We start from the raw sequence: 21176 nt of genomic DNA, 5'->3' as shown, positions 1-21176 counted from the left end.
AAAAATAAGAACCGAAGAGCAGCATTTGAAGTTGTAATTTCTGGCAAGAACACAGAGTATCCAGAGATGCTACGATGTGATAAAGTTCACATAAAGGAATTTCAGAAACATTAACTAAGAGGCATGCAGAAATGGAGCACTGAGGATCCCCACACTCCTCAGCAAGCACTCCTGGGTCTGCTTCAGCACACAGTTGAGTCACAGAGGCTCTGGACAATGTGTCTGGACAACAGGCATTACCTTCCAGGTCCATAGAAAGGTCTGTTGCATAAGATTGTCAGATTTGGGCCAACTGCATTCTGGAGGACATCTGCAGAGACACTGCATTTCATCTTGGGACATCTGTTCTTGGCAGGATCTACTGCCTCCCTAGACCCGTCCTAGGGTGCGGCCATAAGACCACACCATCAGGGTTGAGAATGTAAGATACATATCTTTTGATTCTCCATCCCAGCAGGCAATGTTGTTTCTATTTCTCTGATACCCAAGTTAAGCTCCTTGAAGCTCAGATTATTTATTGCATTACTTTTGTAACCTTTCTCCCAAAGGAACATGTAATCCGTACACAGTTGGCATTAAATATTACCGCATGGCACATTTGTTTTTAAAATGGTAAAATTAGATAATACATCTCATCGACATTCATGGAATTTTCTCCCTGAATCCGAGAGCCACGTGATAGCTGAAAAACACAAGCTTTATCATCCTTCAGTAGCAGTTTATTCATTAGTACATCCTGTACTCATCTGAAATCCAACCTATCTCATCACATCTCATATTTGGTTATTTTCTTTCTCAAAGGGCCTTGTTACAAATCCAGTGCATTTAGCTACCTACCAAACTATGCCCATTAGGGTACTTGGACAATAGCTTACATTTTAAACTGGAGTCATTCTGGGTGCTGCTGACCTGTCAATCTCAAATACATTTACAAGCTACACACACATACACACACACACAAATGAAATGAACAAAGTGATTTCAGATTAACTAGCTCTGACTACCCATTTTAAGAAAATCACTGGGTGTGCCTCAGATCCAAGGCTAACAATTTGCCACGCACTGCAGTATTACAGCTTTCTAAATGGTAAGTAACTGTTTAAAAATTCCAAAGCCATCTTAAAATGTTTCACTTAAACATTTCTGCAATAAAATCTTATTGAACTGTTGCTTTCATTAATTTTCTACAGACTAGAGAGCAAGGAATTCAAGTTTGATTTTTTTTTCTTTTAACTTTGCCTACTACTAGCAAATAAACTGTGCCTCTTTTTTTAAATAAACCCCTGGCCTTGAGTTTTGGCCCCTTAATAGTAGCCTACATGGTTGACTACCCTTGGTGTTAAATTTTCTTAAATTGTATTTCTGTCAGTGTATCATTTTTTTAAGCAATGGACCCTATAATAGCAAGCACTGGTCTGTCAGGAGTGCATTTTAACAGCACGACACAAGTATTTTTCACTACAGGAGACAAACAATGATATGTATTACATGCGGTAAACACTGCCTTTGGTACATAGGGTTCTTCTAGCATTTATCTGTCTAAAATCTCACTGTGTCCTGAATGGGGGGTTGGAGGCCAGGGAGGGGGAGAAACCCTGCCTTATATTAATTTTGCCAGTGGCTACAGCACAGCCTTAGAAAGAGTCCACAAGCACTGCAGCATTTCTCTTGAAAGCCAACCTTGATTTAATATTAAATGAACAGAGTCAGGCATATTACCTCATGCTTAGAACGTCCTTTTCTTTCAAACAACTACCACATCTCTCTTTGACAACTCTTTTCCCAAGTGTTGGTACTCCTCCTCTTTTTATTCACATGTATTACTACAAACAACTTTCAGTCAAGCTTAAAAAGCTATTAAATAACAATTGTGCTCTCCAAATTGGGGGTGCATAAATCCCAGGGATGGTTACACAATGAATAGCCTTTCTATTTACTTGATATCTTAATCTTTAAACATTGTTTTCTTAATTAAAAAAAATGCCCAGTGGAGTATTTATGATTTATAAATATATATGAAAATTGAGGGTGCCAACTTAAATGTCCTGAGGAATAAAGAGATATAATCAAGATGTTTAGAGAATACTGAAAAAGAATACCAGTTAAGATGCTGACATTCAATTGTCCTTGCCACCTCTGGAAAAAGAGATAAAAATCGAGACTACAGAGGAAACCTAAAGCAAGCTAAAATTTCATATATAATTCTACCCTATGGGATATTAAACATCACACTTTACAAGGCCATAGACGTTGCACATGCTGAAGCATGGAGAGTGCGAGCATGTAAGATACTTTAGAAAACTATCGCCTCGGTTACAAAGAAAATCTCATGTTCAATAATTCCCCCAAAGATTCAGCTTCATCTTATTTTATGTAAAATATACTGTAATCTTCATTTAACAACCCATTCCAGATTCCAATAACCTCCACTGCTAAACATTTTTCCCCATATGGCTTCAGGAGTACATGGTATTTAAGCATCTATCTTCTTTGGAGCTGAAAAGTTGGTGAAAGATCTTATTATGCTAGCAGCTTTTCATATTCTTGATTATTAATCATCCTTTAACCTCATTGTAACCTGTTTCTTTAATCTTCTCCTCATACTTAATTTTCCAACTATCTTATCTTCATAACTCAGTGCAGTTCTTCCTTTCTAACAACAGTAGCTCACATCGAAGTGTGGGCAAGTGTTTTCAATTCCTGTAACACCCCCTGACGGTTCTATAAATGGGTCTCCTATTTACAGATGGGTAAGCTGAGGCTTGGAGAGGCTGAGTGACGTGCCTAGGAACATACAACTGGGATGCAGCAGATTAAGGGCAGACGTCAAACCTATATTCCTCCTCATTGTGCTCCTTGACATGCCTCTGAAACCTAGGCTCCGGTTTGGGAGATGCTTAGGGAATTTGCAAGAACTGATGAGACATTTTCTCTCTATAAACTAATATTATAGAAGGTGAAAACAGCAGATGAACACATCATAAGTCATATATGACTAACATGCCATTAACGATACTTGGAGGGCAGGATAACACTCAGTGTAGCAGAATAATGAGAAACACACAGAAATTATTTAAAATACAATGTATGTGTTAAAATGAACGTAGGATAAGCTTGTATCTTTAGAATCACAGAGAAAAACTAAGTTGTGGTAAAAATAAAAGGCTCTGTTTATTACTTAGTAGATAAATTCCCAGAGGAAAAATCAAAAATTTTTAAAAAAAATTTTATTTCCTCAAAATATGTAACTTTTTTTCAGGTCACTGCAGAAATCCACAGTTAACTGAGAAGATAAAGCATTTAGCATGTGTAGTCAAATGAGCACGTGACCTCTATTCCAAAGGTAATGGTTAGTTTAATAACTACCATTGATCAGATTATTGAAATACCTAGCAGACTATCAGCTCAAGATCAAGTGACTTTTCCTGAAAATGAAGCTCAAATAGATCCATTTTGGAAGGTGAGAATCACCAAGTGATTAGGAAAACAGGTCTTCGACTCAACCAGGACAAGACGGTAGTTACAACAGATGTCCCATCTACCAAAAAGAGGGAGAAAAAAAAAAAACACTCAGGATGTACAGGGTGACAGGAGGAATTAAGACTTGGGAAGTCACTTGGCCACCACCTTGTAGCTTTCTGGAAAGCACGTTTGGGATTTCTTTGTGTATGGAGTATAGACAGCCAGTGTTTTAAAAGCTCACCGGTTCATGCTGTGCCTCTTTGTAAGATTCCAGGAACATGAGCACAGCTTCTCAGCCAATATCCATGACGGATGCCAGCCCGTTTTATAAACATAAAAACAAGCTCAAGCACTTTGATTTGTATTTAAGATTTACATTAAACTTTTTTTTATTACCTAAGTATTCAAAAATATCAATTACTCTGTGATCAGGGCAGAGTTTAACGGCAGCCTTCGCTCACCAATAAGAACAATCCTTTGTATTTCACACTGAATTATAACGTGTAAATACTCCATTAACCATATTAGTAGATGTATGTAGATGTGTCAACTTAAACTCAAACATACAACTACACCATCTCCCATGAGTTAGCAACAAATGACCTAATCCTGAGGTCTATTTTGAGACACATATTTCACAACTGTTACTTAATCACACAGGGTGATTGCTGAGGCCAAATAAAAAGACATTCTCCCTTCACCTCCCACAAAGAAAAAAACTACCAGTAAAAAAAATGCATGAAAATAATCCCATTTCCAATTAGCAGTTGAGCTGTGACTCCCAAAAGGAACCCAGTCTGGAATGGCCTAACTGAGTGAGCTTCCAGTGGTTCCCAGATGGAAGTATCACCACTTCCTTACCTGACATTTCGGAAAGTACAGGGGCATTCTTGGTTGGAACAGTGACCAGGGACACCACAGGACCACGGAGCAGAGAGTGGCTGCCTCTAGTCCTTGCCTTTACTATCCTCACTCACTCCAACCACACTAGCATCCTTGATGTTCCTCAAACATAACAGAAAAGCTTCCACTGCAAGGTCTTTGCACTGCCTGCTCCCTGTGCCCAGAATGTCCTTCCTATACATCCCCCTGGCAAGCTCCTCCACTCTCTTCGGGTCATTACTAAAGTCACACTCTCAACAGGGCTGTCCCTGTCCACCCTGTTTAATTTTCCCTATCCTTGTCTCCTCCCCATTACACACAAAGGAGTCCATAAATCCAAATTCTGCAAACCTCTTACACTGCTCCACTTTTTCTGGAGTGTTTATCCTCTCCTAATGTATTCAGTATTTGTTTTGCTGATTATCTGTTTCCCCAACTAGAATATAACCCCTCCATGGGAAGGAGTTATTTCTGTGTTTTATTCAGAGCTGCATCCTAGGGCTTTGTACGGTAACTAGAGTATACAGAATAATATTTGTTGAGTGAAAAAATGGGGAGCAAGGATGCTAAGTGTTTTGCAAGGGTGTCAACTGTACCTCTGCTGGTAACTTACCAGTATCTGCGGCAAGAGATGAAACTACACAAACAGCATGAAAGTTACAGAGCTGACTCTGTCTTATTCTGCATTTAAAACTGAACTATGAAGCTTGAAGCTCAGCTTTTGTAATGGGACTACTGGTTTACAAAGGGATTTTTTTACAGAGCACAATTTTTACTTATTGTTCATAACCTCCCTTCTTAAATTTTTTTTTCTAATTGTTCCTGACTATACCTCTTCTCATTCTCTGTACTGGTTCCATGTGATATAACCCCACTCAAACTCTTCTTATATTTTATTTAGTTTCTTAACAATGGTGAGTACACCAGCTGTAAAAAATTTGAAAAATAACTTGCTCTTAAGTTCTTCCCAGTTTCCCCTGACTACCTTCTTCTTTACATAGTAAAATATTAATAACTTTGTATTCGTATATTACATATGATCAATTAGAAATACAAAATTCTACATTCATTATTTATAAGAATGAAATACTGGCACACAAACACTTGTTAAGTGACTAAATGGTTTCATTTTTAAACTGTTAAAGAGACAGCAAAGCATGTAATCATAAATATAAACTCCAATCCCATGTACTCGGCAAGAACACGTTGTGGAAAGAAGGGGTTCTTGTAGCTCAGACCCTTTTTCATTTTTTTCCCCGAATAAATGGCCACAGAAAATACTGGCTTATAAATTGTAAGCCAATTCAGTAAGATATTATTTCTTTGTGTCTCCCAAAGCACGGACACACCTCAGTGGATTCACACGCAATACTTACAGGCTTTAAAATTATGTTCATACGTATGGTTGACCTTCTCACCTGTAAAACACAGATAAACCTGCCCGTTGAAACTAACACTCATTTTTAGTGTTAGGTGTGGTTCCTTTTTCATTCACCTCTCCACCCGAGCAAGGGAACAGGTACTAGTCACTCATCTCATCTGGTCTAATATGTAGCTGTTGGTCAGAATGTATTTTTATTAAGTGGTCCATAGACACAAAAGAAGCATCACGTTCACTGCCATGAGGTATTTTAAAGGGTTAACAGGCTTGACCCCATTTTTTTTGTTTTTTGGTGAAATGTGAGCAATCTATCCAAAGATATTATTTAAGAGATTTCAAAATCTTTTAAAAACAAAAAAAGAGAAGAAAATCATTTAAAAAATACCAAGTGCCTCTGTTCGAACTGCTATAATAAAAAGATGGCATTGTTCTAAAAGTTTTCAGAAATAAGAGCAAACTAACAATGTCTAAAACTTGCTTTTTTCCCTTGAAGTTGCCTACTGGGATTCCACAAGCATAAATGGAATGGGAATTTATTTTTCCTTGGTGGTATTTAAATTACTATTAAATGTTATCATTAGCACATTTTATGACATTTCCTGCCCCCTTACTAATCTGTGTCATATTTGATATTTATGTTTACTAAAACTGATTTTCTGTTTTTATTAATAGGATGGCTTTACTGTAGACGATGCTTTACTGCATTAGTAATAACAATTTTACTTAAATATGGCTTTGGTGTACTCCTCTGCAAATAATCTTTGAATTCCTAAGAGTCTTTTATTTTCCCAGTAGCCCAGTTGGAGAGTTTTTAATATTACACTGAATCATAACAACACATGCTGGTTAGAGCCTAACTTAATACATGCAGCTTAATGTTAATTTTCCAACTTCAAATCAGGGATCTAACTATTCTGAGATGATTATTTATCTCAAGTGTGACTTTGTTTTAAAACTAGTAAAGTCCACAGCTAGAGATTTTTGCATCAGAAAAAACTAACACTGTGGAGTAAAAGAATTGAGCAAAAGATCTGGAATCTTTACATAACTGCAAAAAAATATTGTTGAGAAGAAAAAGGTCTATCGATAAGTTTTGAGAGTCTAGGGAAGAAAACAAAAATGCACAGGTGAATTCACAAGTGACTGATGCAGGAGATATATTAACTGTGTTCATAATACAATAAATATGTTGGATGAATATAATAAAAAGCTATGCTTAGGTCCTAATTCATTTAGAGAAAAGTTCCACTAATACGGATATTATGGGCAAAAAGCCCTCAATAAGCAAAAGAAACTGCTTTAAAGTAAGAAACAAAACTCTAAATGCCACATTTCTTGCTTCACAATGTAACTTCCACTGCAAAATGAATTTCTTATAAATACCTCGAAAAGGGGAACATACAGTTAATCATCAAAACAGGTATGTTACGATGGTAGAAACGGAAATACAGCAGACAGTATCAAACTCGATCGGAGCTGAGAAAAAAAAGGAATTGGGTGATAAAAATCACAAGGGAATAAATTTAGGCGCCTACAGTGTTATAAAACTTGTCTTTCCTCTTAGAATGGTGAATACCCTATAACAAGAAGTCAGTGCTATAGTTTACAATACTGGGAAATGAGCCGACATCAAGTATCTGAATTTTACAAGTTGCAAAGACTGCCAAATTACAGTGATCTGGTGAAAGTCAATTCTGACAAAAGTTAATGCTCATTCGGAAGCTTTAGAGACTCTAATGTCTATATGTGCAGCATTCACATGTGCACCTACATCTCTTCAGATGCCTAAAAGGGACGTGCCACGAATCAGTGGGAGTATCTGCTTATATAAGTGGATTAAAAAATTAAAAAGGAAAGGAAAAATACCTAAAGAAACATAGCTAATGCAAATGATGTTTTAAAAAGATATGGTTGATTGGTAGAATATTGCTTTTTATTTTTCCTGTCCTTGTTTTCAAGATTTTGCCTTCCATTTACAATTCACATGTTTTAAGATTGATAAAAGCAAGAAATGTTAACTTTTTTTTTTTTTTTGGAAGTTTGGATGAGGTTACAGTATGTAATTTTGAGTAATAGAAGACATTCTCATAGGACCTGGAAAATGTTTTCAAACCAAATACAAAAATAAGATTTCAGTGACTCACGGTGTAATGAAAAAAGGAATACAATGGTCATTGAGGTTGGTCCAATTCTTCTTTATGGCTATATAATTTTTATGTGAAACAGAAAACTGAACTACATAATACAGTTCTATAATGCATATATTGATCAAAACCATTTGCAAAATTACTACTTTCAGCATTTTTTAAAAAATGAGATTCCTTAATAAATTATGTTTATGCAGTCAAAACAGCATTAAAATTTATTATTAGTCACTTAATGGAAGTTAATGGTGAGTTTATAAATGAAGTCCTGGCTTACATTGATACACTCTAAGAGCAACCAAAAATAGAGATTCTTTCCCAGAGTTCTTTGTATTTATAAAGTACAAAATAAGCAATTTTGGCAATTCTCAAATGTAGTTCTTCCAGATGCATTTAATCCTAAATAAATTGTAGAAACAGAATATTTTTCTGCTAAGTCAGGTATGTTTAAGTTATCCATCTTACGCGGTAAAAACTATTCTGACTGAAGTATTCTATGCTTTATAAAAAGATTTAAAAAAAAAACAGTGGAGAGATAGAAACAGTGTGAAGAATTTTTGTATTTTTAATATTCTTGGTGGGGATTATTTTCAGTGACAATATCTCAAGTCTGCAACACAAACCAAAACAAAAAAACACAAAACTAAACTGGTTACTTATATTAAATACTCATTCACTGAAAATGGGTGCATTCAGAATTAAGGACAGAGATTGCAGATTAATTTACAAATAAGAAATTCTATGAGTAGATGGGTTATTTTGAACAGAGATTGTTGCAGAGAAGTTGTTGCTTAGGTTGTCTAGTGTGAAGCCAACAAATTTTTCCAAAGTGAGGGGCGCTCTCCCAAAGTATTGTACGAAATAAAATGGTCACTTTCGATTTGTACTGGTCCATGAAGGGTAGATGGTCTAAAACGTTTGAAATAGAATGCAATAACGCTTTCTTACAATAAACAGAAAAAAATGGACTTAAAATTATAACTTTTTATAAAGTTATAAATAAGGTAAGATAATTTGCAGGGAATATAGCAGTCTTTTTAACAAACCATGAAGTGTAATACACTCATATGCCAAAATATTTCATAATACTAAGATTAGCTTAGACATTTAAATATCATAAAAGTTATGACTGTAATAAAGTGTTAAGAAAGCGCAAATGAAACTTGTAGAAAAAAGTTTATTTGGGAGGAGTTTCATTCCATATAAAAGCTTAAATTTCCTTAAATTTAAAACAATAAAAAGTTCTTTTTCAGATAATAATAATGTACTGCTTTCCAGGGAAGATATTTTCAACTGCCTTAATATTAAAAAGATGATAATGAAGGAAAAACAGAATGCACACCGTCAGTCAGCATTAAAATAAAATCTGTATAATGAACTGGCAGATAAAATAATACTAACAGCACATTCATATTTACTTTTAAGACCAGAATTATTCACTAATATAAATTTCACTGTATATAAAAATTTAGGAGCACCAATTTTGATCAGTGTGAAATAAAGTTACAGCTAGATTAATGCTCTATGTAGCATTTAATTTTAATTTTCTATTTTAAAATCGTATTATTATATTAAAGCATATAAAATGTGCAATCAGTACAGCAGTTTCAAATCCTTTGTGTTAATTGGCACTGTGGTAGAGCATGAAACATCACTCTTCCCCAGTACCATCATTTTAAACATATCATCCTATAAAAATAGCAAACTGCATTAAATTTTATAGAAGACGTTTTCAGTTTCTCATAGAGGAAGAGCTATCAGCAGCCTCCGCAGCAAGTGTCACAGCAAACAGCTTTGAGTACGTTCTCTGGTAAGAATACAAGATACAGCCTTCATCGGCTTCATGCTTAAAATATACAAGTAAGGAGTTGCAGGCTTCCACTGAAAAACAAGCAAGCATGGTCCAACAGCTTAAGCTGTAAATTCTGATATTCCATACTGCCTCCAAGTTGAGATGTATTTTGCTACATTTCCTAGTTCTGTTTTCTTAACACTTGACATAAATATTAATCCTAAGACTCTGATTAGACATTAACTACTTTTTTCATATTTTCCAAACTGCAGTCAGAATGACAGCTAGGTTTAGCAGTAACTGCAGTCCTGTAAACACCATCACTAAACCTTGGCTAGTTTCACACAGTGGTCGCTAATCTACTTTACGTGTTCTTTAGTTCAAAGTACAAAGATGCTTCTGTGTCTACTTTGTCATAAGCTCAACTTTAAAAAATATATATATATAAATATTTTGGATACATTTTTAACAGATACATTTCTAGGTCTTGGAATATAAATATTGATGGGTAGACTGACTTCACAGTTTAAGTCAGAAAGCTTGTTTAATAGAGAAAGGTTTTAAAAGTCAATCTTTCTGTTCCCTTTTCTAATGAGTTTCCAAAGATGGAGAGCAATCTTACAAACTGGCAAATCCTCTCTCATCAGACATATGCATCTTATGTTCTTTAGAAAGATAAAACATATTTTATTTTCCAGCCTTGTTATGGAAAGTGAACCAGTAAGATTTGAAACTCAGTAATGAACTATAAAAATCTTTCCTTTTCTTTTTGTTAAATATAGCTAATTATGCCTCAAAGGAGGGGAAAAAAAAGTGTGAGAAATTAAATTTACTGCAGTAATAGTTTTTAACAGCCCTAAGAAAATATCTTATGATTTAAATTCTTGTATTCATCATTCAAAGAACTTGTAAAAATGTCATCACTATCACTGCTCAGAGTAAAGCAAAATAAAATGTTAGAACTTCAAGATTCATTGTTCAGCATTAGAAATGTTTTTGTGCTCGTGCTCTGTTTTGGATGGAGAAGTTAATTAGGAAGTTAAATACAACTGGCAAAAAATATTTCACTCTTCTCTAGATATGAAAAAAAATTATCTGGCCCAGGATAATATCTATAACCAATAATTTACTGGTCGGGTAAACTATTTTTTCTTTATTATTTTCCATATTCTTACTTAGATGCCTAATAATTTTGATAGACAAATATAAACCTATAAGTTACTTAGGGCTTTTTTTGTGTCTTAAAGATATTACATAATGGCCAAAGACCCGAAAACCAATGAACTACTTTTTAATAGGACTTAAATGGTTAAGCATTGGCTGTGCAAAACACAAGAAGGAAATGTGCTTAATGAAGAGGGAAATGAGAAAAATTATTTTCAAAGCTTGGGGAAAGTGTCATGGAATAATACTTGTTCAAAGATCATACTGCAGATTTTGTGTAATTAATAAACAATTAGATGGTAACAATTTGAGATGCACCTCTCTCTTTCCCATCCAGTACCTAAAATGATGCCTCTCACACAGCAGGCATCCAGTAAGCATTTTTGAATGCCTATATATGCACCCTCAAAGAATTTAATTTGTAAATAAAATTTTCTTGAATGTATCTGTCTATTTGGCATACAGATTTGGACTATTTTAATTTGCCAATCAGAGACATGCGCTTTTAATCCTAGACACAATTTCACTGAGATAACACACTTTCCACATAAAACTAAATACCACATCTGCGGCATATATAACACATAACACGGTGTTTTAGATGCATACCATTCCCCCATTTCCCTTCTGCAATTTTTAAGTGTTGATGAATTACTCCTAGCCAAAAAAGTCATGTTATATACAACAAAACCTTCAGTTTAAATAAAGGATAAGCTTGCTGTTAACAACTTGGTTTGAAATGTTAACAACCCTTAGGCTGTTAACATAACAACTGGCTATTAATGTGGTAATGACCAATTTAAGAGGAAATTGTACTCTGAGAAATGAAAATATTGGCAATTAGGACCAGGGTTTATATTTGAAAGAGTGTGATTTTTTTTTTTTAAATAAGGTAACAAGATTAAAAGTTTGAGTCTATCAGAAATTAACTAAAAGTCGTATCCCCAAAGAAACATATAGACTCTTTTAGAGAAAGAATTTCTGAGATGAAAACTATTTAGATAAACTCCCTTCAGCAATACACTTCCTTGAGACTATCAAGTACCAGTTGAACATGTTACTCTTATTACCATGAGGAAGAATAAAACAAAACAAGGTTACTTTCTTTGCTCTCCACTAGACTAACAACTGCAAAACAGCTTCACTCACAACCCAGGCATTTCATCAGCAAATCTGTATTTTTGATTTCAAATATCCAGAGATTTCAAGAGGCTCTCTTTCAATTTGACTTAATTTTTGTCTTTACTGCTTATTAGAACACTTTAATCTTGCCCAGACAATATATAAACTCCATGTTTCGGAACTGTTACATGAATCCACTTGAGATACTGCAACTGTAAACAAATTCAAAGTCAACGACAGAGTCCAAAAGCCCATAACTATTGGTTGGTACCGAGAAAGCAAAACTAGGAAGCAATGTCAAATCACTGAAAGCAAATACGAACACTCTACATGTAAGTCAGGCTCTAGTTCACAATGAGCAGAGGAGAAATTTTTATTTCCAAGAGGAAAATTCAAAGACTGCAGAGTCTAAAAGAACTCTGGAATTCTGATGAGTGAATTCTGATAGGAATAAATTAATTCTGATTAGCGGTGTCACCACAACTAGGGGAAAGCTGGGCTCCAGTCCCCTCCCCTCCCACTGCTGCCACCTTACAGGTACTCTGTGCCCTGGGAACACCTAACAAGTGGTCATGATTAGTCAGGGGGCGGGCAGAGGAAGCTGTCCTAAGGGGGAAAGAGGAGAATTTGATGAACAGTAAAGGATTCACCCTCTTGTTCATCAAACCCTATGTTCTCATACATAAAAACTGAATCAGACTGAAAATAACTAGGTTAGATATGAGGCAGCACCAAATTTCCTAGAAAACACCTCCCGAAATGACAGGGGAGTTATTGCTGATTGATAAATTTTATGTCATGGGGGGGGGATTTCAAAATAAATCACTTAACGTCAGACTAGAAAAATGATTAATTGTATCAAATATGAAAACCCAAATGATGCCATATATCATTTCTCTAATTTGATAGATCCTACTTTATTAATATATGTAATCTGCTGCTGAATGAAGTCACCAAGTTCCCTGAAAAAGCAAAATAATTTTTCCCATTAGTCCATATGTTGAGGACTAAATGCTAGGACACACTTGTTTTAGCCCCTGCTTCATGGCTTCAGAAGCAAGAACATCTACGCTGTCCTGCAACTGCCCAGATGTTTACAATTGGGAGAATGGCTAGCAGTCGCCCATAACGATGGAGGTCTTTACTTTGTTATTTTCCCATCAAGCTCCCAGCAAGTCTGAGGCTGCTCATCGCTCAGTGCTCTCTTTTGCAAAGATCACTTGGAATGCCATGGGTTGGGGCGAGATGTATTTACACTTGGAGCAAGTTTTCAAAATTGTACCATAAACATACTACTATCACTTCAGAGTTTCAAACTGACTTTCTCCAGCAAATCTAAAAACAGAAAGATTGCGGAATTACTTTGTGCCCGACCTTCCCTGTCACTTAAGCGCTAATAAAAAATCTCGTATGCTGATTTCTACCAAATACATCCTTGACATGAACTGCCAGTTTCCACACAGGAAGGGGGATCAGCTAGCCCCAAGCAGGAGCATCAGGGAAGGCAAAGGGGAACCCTTGCAGACAGTGTGCTTTCCTGGCCCATTGCTTAAGCGATTGCTTGCAAGACAGGCACCTGGCAGGTCGACATCTTTCAGGAATGTAAGCGGGTAGCAAGGAAATGAAACCCCAAAATACGCTTACAACAGTATTGTACAAGGAATGCAGTCATCACCGGTGTGCAAGGCTAATTCCTACCTCAGATAGTCTCTGCGACAAAGGATAAGGTTAGCTTTAGTGTACAGGGTGGAGCCCACCTCTCCCAACCGACAGTCGCAGCAGGCACACTTCAGGCAGTCCTCATGCCAGTATTTGTCCAGTGCCTTTAGAAGATACCGGTCCTTGATCTTTCGGTTGCAGCCAGCACAACCTTTCGGCTTGGTGTCTGGCTGGACTGAGAGCATTTGTATACCTAAAGGAAGACAAGAACAGAAAAAGACAGCTGCGACTACAGGAAGGACTCAGAAGATGTCCAAAGACCTCCAACAAGTTAAATATTTCATATTGCCTTTTTCCAGGAGTGTCAAGACTTCGGAGGGCCCGGACTGCAATCAAACTGAATGTTGGAAACAAAGAGGCTCGAACTTTTAAGTCCTTGTAAATCACTTAGAAAGTCACATCCCCTAAAGTGGTTAAAAAAAATAATGAATTCACGTTGGACATGGTTAAGTTGATGTTATACACACAAAGTTAAGTAATGTTAAATCGTTTCATAGTGTCCTCACACAGAGAAGTTCCTTTTGGGAGAAAATAGGAGAACATGGCTAACAATCTAAAAGAAAGCTATTTCAGAAACTAGTCTGTGCACAGTCTGTAGGAGACAAAAATGAGTTTTTCTTTATTGGTTAAAAATGTCACTTAATATGTGCTCGATGGTGGAAACAAAGTGCACCCTTATAGGGCTGCACTAACCTAGACATGTTTGCTCCTAAGCAAACAGAACAGTTACCTGAAAAGCTCACCAATCCTACGTTACTTGTTTGCATCCGAATATTTCCTTCTGTGCCTCTGATATTTCAAAGTATTCATTGTGCTAAAAGTTTTTAAATGCATTTATATTCGCAAGCATCAGTCAGTGCCCGTATTGGTGGCAGATTTCCTAACTATGTACTACATACTTTTATATAACACTGAAGTATAGGATTATGTAATTTATTGCCATAAACATGCACTTATTTTATAGAGGAAAGAGAAAACAACAGAAGGCAAAGTCTAAATATATATAAAATTACACAAACATCCATATGTAAATATATTACATACATACATCCATCCTAGACTAGACACAGGGATGTTTGTATGTTTCAGAAATACTTCTTTACTGCAAGTAAGGAGTCCACCTGGGCTCTGTGAGTGTTACAACTTGACTGACGTTTTTTTCAATGAAAAAGATATTTGCCTTTGAGTTGCTTCTTCTCTGCTAAGTATCAAACACTCAGCTTTCCAAAAAGCTGGACCTGCTATTCAGAGCTTCCTATTTATCAAATAACGTGCTTTAAGTGCTATAAAGGGCTGTGGACCTTAGTGATTCCAAGTTCCCTCGTTTTACAAATGATGATACAGAGGTGAAAGAGAGGGTAAGGGACTCGCTCAGAGCTGAGTGGCCGTGAAGCACTAGACCTGGTGGCCTTCTTACAGTCCAGAGATCCCACTGCTGTATTATGCCTCAGCTCTTAGGCATAAAGTTTTAAACTTGGACGTAGAAGGACACAAAACACTAAATGTGCCTGCACTCGAAACAGTCTCGAGAAAGGAATGCCAAGCTATAATCTAGAGAAGTTTCTGCATGTTTCCTGCTCCAAAATAGCTCACCCTTCATCAGTTTCCTCTGGTGCCTGGTGATGCAGCCTTCCCCTCCCCTCCATTCTCCATCATCTTTTTCTTTCTTAATCACACTGATAAGGGACATCAAGGAACAGCACCTTTACAGCAAAATAACTGTTTGAGCTACAAATAATACATGAATTTCATGTTAACAGTGCTGTGATGTTGAACTTCCATTAGAAAAAAAAAAAAAAACTTCTCTGGTGAAGTGATGGAGCAGGGAATCGCAGCGAGGTATCAGGAGAGATGCTCTTCGGGTGTGAGATGCAGCGCTGTGGTTGTCGGAGCAGCAGACCAGCAGCTGGATTTGTACAGGAGAGCAGGTGGTACTCCTAGAGCCTGCTTTCTGTTCCTTCTCTTTGAATGAGCTAAGGGGGCTACTGTAAATTAATCATCACTCTTGATGGCTCTGATGAATCTCACTCTCTAGAACTTCTAATAAATGAAGTTTCTTCGATCAGAACTAGTTACCAGCACCTGGCAGGGTTCCGCAAGGAATGAATCCCATTCATTCCAGTATAGAACATACTCAAGTGTCTCTTAACCATCTACCTGGCGGGAGGGAGAAGCTGTGATTTACTAAATGACATTCTGGATTTCCTTATTGAAAACATCCAGAGAGATATTCAGAACGGCTATTCTAATTATCCCCTTTTTGAGACTATTTTTTTTTATAACACCAAGCTGAATTTTTTGGGGGGGGGGTCAGAACCCTTCTTAGTTGCAGCTCAGCTTTATTTCTCTGAGTTGTCTTACCACCACCAAGAGTGAAAGGTCAGTTATCTTTAGTCCAAATGCTTTGCAACCAAGACGGGATACCAACATTTGGCACAAGTCACCTACCCTGCTTGTCTTCACCAAATGTTTTTGTTGTGCTGACATTTCCACTTAGCACTCAGAGGCCAATTAATATTTGAAACTCTTACACTCTGTTTGGCCTTGGGCGTCAAGAGGAGTTGGGTGTTTTACGCTCCATCCTGGTACCTCCTTGCAGGGGACATCATCACATTTCTCTTGAAGAGGAAATCTCTTCACTACAGGCAGGACCCAAGTTCACAGTTGCAGAAAAATAACTATGTTCCAGTCACCACGTTGCCAGGGACCTAACAGGCATAAAGCAGTCAACAGCCTCCCTGCGCCACCCAGCAGAAGATGTCTGGGTCGAGTTATGTGTTCGGAGCCGAGAAACATTTCACAAGTTGCTTACAGCCCATCAGGCCTCATAACTAGTTTTAGATTGGCATGTAAATTGTTCCGAGGGAAATTCTTATTGCCTCTGAGACCCTGCCATTCTGAGTTATTTGACAGTTTAAGGGAAATCATAATTAAAAAAAAAGACATAAATAATAGCCTGTGCAGTGCGGTGTGCAGAAATGAGGAGAACCATTTCATTTAAACTCTGGTGAGCTTTTAATTGCCTGGATTGCATTGTGAGGCGGCCTAACGGTTGATTGCCTCCATTATGTGCCCTTGTTCTGTGCCATTCATCCGCGCAGTCTCAGCTTCAGTAGTTAACACAACAAAGTAACCACAACTCCACAACACACAGGGGCTTGAAAAAATCATCATCATAAAAGATTTGCAGCACTTAGACACACCGTTTTTTATATTTTTGGACGAACTACACAGAGTGAATGGAAAACACTTTGTCCCCGTCAGAAGATTTCGCAGAGAACGATTTGGGAGAAGGAACAGGAAGAGGGGAGACATAAAGGGGGTTGGCAAAGATGAGGTGCCTCAGGAAGATGCTAAAATGGGAATGCAGGTTCTGCAGCTGGGAGCAGTGACACAGATTAAAAGAATTTGGCCAACACCGGCCATTCGATTGCCAAGTGGTACCAAACAAAAGATTTTCTCTCGTCCTGCCCATCTTCATCCTCTCCCCGGCACCCCCCCCACCCCTCCTCGATTGGACAACTGCATTGGGCCTAAAAGCTTGTTTTTCTCTGTTCACTGGCCCAGAGCATCCCTACAGGCTGCAGCCCCCTAAGGGACAACAATGCAAATAGATGTCCCCAGATCTCAGGCACTGGAGCTGCTTAACTCTGTTCTGCCCCTTCAACTCCCAACCCCCCTCCCCATCCTTCCACCACCCCCCTTCCCTTTTTGAGCAATGGAGCTGGGAACCAATTTGATTCCCTTTTTCTCCAATGCAGCTGCAAGGCTCAGAGATACTGACATTTTTCCACTCTTATCAGTTTAATTACAGTTACCATGGCAGCAAAGTGCTAGTGCTTGGCAAAGGCCAACAAGAGATTTGCAAGACTGAGTTCAATTTTGATGCAGCTCACATGCAAAATAAAAAAAAAAAAAATAAGAAACATACATACACTCTAACAAAGAATCCCTTGAGGAGTTTATGCTCCAGCCCTTTGTGGTTGTGTCTTTGCAGCCACACAGGGATGATTTGCAAAGAATGTAGCAGTATTTGTTGCACCTAGCAAGATTAATTGGTTTAAGCAGCAGTCTTTCAAAGCAGTTACAACAATATTTCGGATCTTTTCGAGAGACACAAAAGCAACGGAAGAGCAGGAAGGCTTCTGAGCAGCCGAGAGTGCCGAGCGCCGGCAAAGTGCATCTATGATAGATCGTAACCTTACCAAAACTTTTCTCCTTTTTCTGCATGAGTTGACTTAGGCGTGCCTGAGTTGCCGCAGCTTCGCATTGAGCACCCAGCCCAAAGGTGGAAGTGGAAGGGGGCCTCTCGGATTTAGCTCAAGTGCGGACCTGGTGCGCAGCCTACACCGCCGAGGACCGACTATTGTGAAGCCACTTTGGGAGCGGGTCGGAGCGGCGGCGGGGGGTGGGGGAAGGGACGAGGGCGGCCAGACGAGACACCGCGCACACACAGAGCCCCCTCGCCGTGTGGCAGTTTGCAAAATGATGGCGAATGACAAAGCCACATGCTTCCCTAACTCTGCCCGTAATCCGAAAATCCCAGCGGCCCCTTTTAGCTTCGTGGTAACAAATGGATTTGATTAAACTGTCACATGCAGCGTCAGCATAGCATATCATGTTCAATATGAGAAAGATCATAAATCTGACTTGTATTTCATAACAGCTAGCTGGGTAGCCCCCGCAAAAATGTGCCGCATCAGTTTGAATCTCATCCTAGGGCAGAGGCACCTGGCTCCACGGAACCGCTCTCGGGTCCCCACTTCTCCCCAGTCTCCCCCTGCCCCGCAGATGGTCACTTTCCCATCTCGTAGGAACATCGTTTTGTTACTACGGCAGAGTGAGGAGAGGCAGAAGTGGCCACACGAACCCAAAGGTGGTCATTTCAACTCTTGGGGGAGGGGGCTGATGAATCCCCCCAGTAAGGGGAGGGGGCGGTCCGGAACCCACCTAAGACAGAATTCCCTTCCTACGGCCCGGGCCCGAGCGAACGTTGCCTCGTTCCAAACTCTCCCTGCCCGTCTCTCCCCGGGACTCGGGGGTGTGGATATGCTGCAGTTCCTTCGTGAACTTTCACTATTATCCACTCGAGTCGTACTTGAGACGTTCCGCGCCGCAGCCGCTCGGCTCTCCCTCCTTCCATCAACATCTTCCGCCTGCATCTATTTCATGTCTCATCATAAAAATAATGAAGTCTCACATGATTTAAACAAAACCGTCTCAGCAGAGCTGCAGCCCGAGTGAAAGTTGCAGTGCGGAGCTGGACTGCAGCTCCAGTTTATGCCTCATTAGGAGAGGCTGGGGAAGGAAAAAAAAAATACCCACATCCGCACACGCACGCGCGAACCCTCAGACACACACACACCACAAATAAGCAGCCGCGTGTGCACCCAGTTGCTGCACTTACCTTCTCAATTAAGCGATCCAGGGGGAGGCCGTTCAGAAAGCACAGTGGCTGCTTTGTAGCGCTTCTCCTTGGGAAAGGTCAAAAAGAAGCATTGTTTGAAAAAAAAAAAAAAAAGAGAGAGAGAGGGGGAGGGAAATCTCTATTTTTTAAGTTTAAAATAATGAGGTCCTCCAGGATCCGCCACGTAATGGTGTTGACCGCATCTGAGCCACAGGTGTCCTCCTTTTAGGCAACTGCAGTCCGAGGCTGTCTCTCTCCGTCCTGGCTCCAGACAACTTACCCCAGCAGCACGCGAGGAGCCGAGCTGAAGGAAGCCCCGGCTCTCAGCTGCAAAATGCAATCCCTTCCCAGCCAGACATAATACAGCCAAAGAAAAGGTCACTCAGTTATGACTGAGCCGGCGGAGCCCAGGCAGTGCTTGTCAAGACCACAGAGAAGCAGCTCCCTTCCGATTTAAGACTATTTACCTCTCGCCCCCACCCCTCCCCTCTTCTCTCCTTTCCTTCTCTCCCTCCCTCTCTCGCTGGCTCCCTCGCTCGCTCTCGCGTGCCTGTTCTGCAGCTCAGTCAAGTACAGCCGCCCTCGGAAAGTGCAAAGCAGCCGCAAGACAGATCGGGCTTTGTTGCTAATTTCCCAGGGTGAAAATTTACAAGCCTGCGAGTGCAGTCAGCACAACCACACGCATATGTTACTCCCAGACGCCGGGGACGACCCCGCGCACACAAAAAAGTGACCTCTGCGGGAGTCGACTCGGGGAAGGACCCTACCTCCTGGACCCGTCCAAAAGAAGAAGTCCTGCGAAAGAGCTCCGGAGGAAAAGGGTAGGGCTCTTAAAATAATCGGGGCATTTTGGAATAGGTGGTCACGTTGAAAGCAAACTGTCTCCCAAAGCCAGTTATGAAGCTGCCAATTATGGAAATTAAAATAAAAGCAAGGGAATCAAAATGCTACCAGAATACACTGGGAAAGCACAGAACCCTCCCCTTTAAGAAATGGCTGGGGGTGTCTGCTGTCGCCCGGGCTCCGACTTCCATTAATGAACTCTCTAAAGTCGCTGCTCCGCAGGGCAGGTCTGCCACAGGAGTGGGGTCCCGCGATGCCACTCTGGCCTTCCTCCCTTCCTCCTGTGGTCCAAGAACCAAACTGTGAACTTGCTCCCCATGTACCAATACTGAATCCCCTCCCACCCCCACTGAACACTTCCTGCCATTACTTTAATTCCTTCCAATTTGAAATTTGCACACGGGAGTGGAAAACACCCAAGAGCACCGAGAAACACGTTTTTAAGACTAACTTGGTCAAAGGGTCATTGAGTGTCTTCACTATGACTGCCCAGTTAGGCTTGTTTTAGAGGCCTTGACAGATTTCTTTTCTTTTTCTTTTTTTCCCCCCTAGAAATAGGTCCCATTCTCTCCAACCTCCTCTCCTCTTAACTTTCCTTTGCATCTGTAAAGGCCATGGCAGCTTTAACATCTCTTATTATTTTTCCAAGTTTTCAAACTTCAAAGTCATCCTCTCTTTTTGGCAACTATCAGAGCATCCCCACCAGATTTTAAAAAGCCCTGTCAGAGGTCAAGCTTAAAAATAGTCCAGATTTGAATGACACTGGCTGAAATGTTTTAAGGGCCAAGAAAGACTCAATTGTTGAACTCCACAAAACTTTTTTTTTTCCTTCTCAGCAACACCAGTTTTAATCTAGTTCTAGTTTTAAAAAGAATCAACACACCCCCACCCCAGCCCTGGTGAATATTTAGGCTAAATTCTGCTTCTCTTCCTAGAAAATAAAGGTACGTCACTGATGACTTATTTTTATCCCTTCCCTTTTTTAAAGGCTTGTAATAAAATAGTATGTTGTTTGCTTTCTTCTCCCTCTAAAAGGCAACAAAACACAGAACTAACCTGAAAAATAACGAAAGTCACAAACGGCAGATTAACAAGAACCCCTTCAGTGGATTTGTTCTGTACATAGGCAGATTTCTTAAGTTTGGCTTTTCTGGCCCGTCTAAGCAGGCACACATGCACCTCGCCCATCCGCACAGCTCCCGCTGTTCTACCCCACCTCTCTGCTCCAGCCACTCTGAGAACACCCCAGAGTGTGCGTGC

The 21176-nt window shown here is 39.4% G+C and overlaps 1 protein-coding gene across 10 annotated transcripts in view; it reads right to left on the bottom strand.

The window, feature by feature from the left end:
* LMO3 (LIM domain only 3) overlaps nucleotides 1–21176 on the bottom strand; it is a 58637-nt gene that overhangs the window by 35553 nt on the left and 1908 nt on the right. Inside the window, exons 1-3 of one of the 10 annotated variants that reach the window (XM_032472867.1) lie at nucleotides 20973–21140; nucleotides 19074–19140; nucleotides 13646–13859 (exon numbers count right to left, since the gene is read on the bottom strand). In XM_032472867.1, coding sequence (XP_032328758.1) covers nucleotides 13646–13851 — 206 coding nt within the window. In that variant the 5' untranslated portion in view covers nucleotides 13852–13859; nucleotides 19074–19140; nucleotides 20973–21140. Of the gene's footprint in view, nucleotides 1–13645; nucleotides 13860–17871; nucleotides 18492–18616; nucleotides 19030–19073; nucleotides 19504–19840; nucleotides 20258–20972; nucleotides 21145–21176 lie in introns of those variants that run through there. The other 9 variants (XM_014565562.2, XM_032472868.1, XM_014565565.2 and 6 more) reach the window with 9 other exon arrangements.

Source organism: Camelus ferus, chromosome 34, assembly GCF_009834535.1.
Source record: "Camelus ferus isolate YT-003-E chromosome 34, BCGSAC_Cfer_1.0, whole genome shotgun sequence".
Lineage (NCBI taxonomy): Eukaryota > Metazoa > Chordata > Mammalia > Artiodactyla > Camelidae > Camelus > Camelus ferus.
The sequence above is the reverse complement of the archived record's forward strand: the minus strand, read 5'-3'. Positions and strand labels throughout refer to the sequence as shown.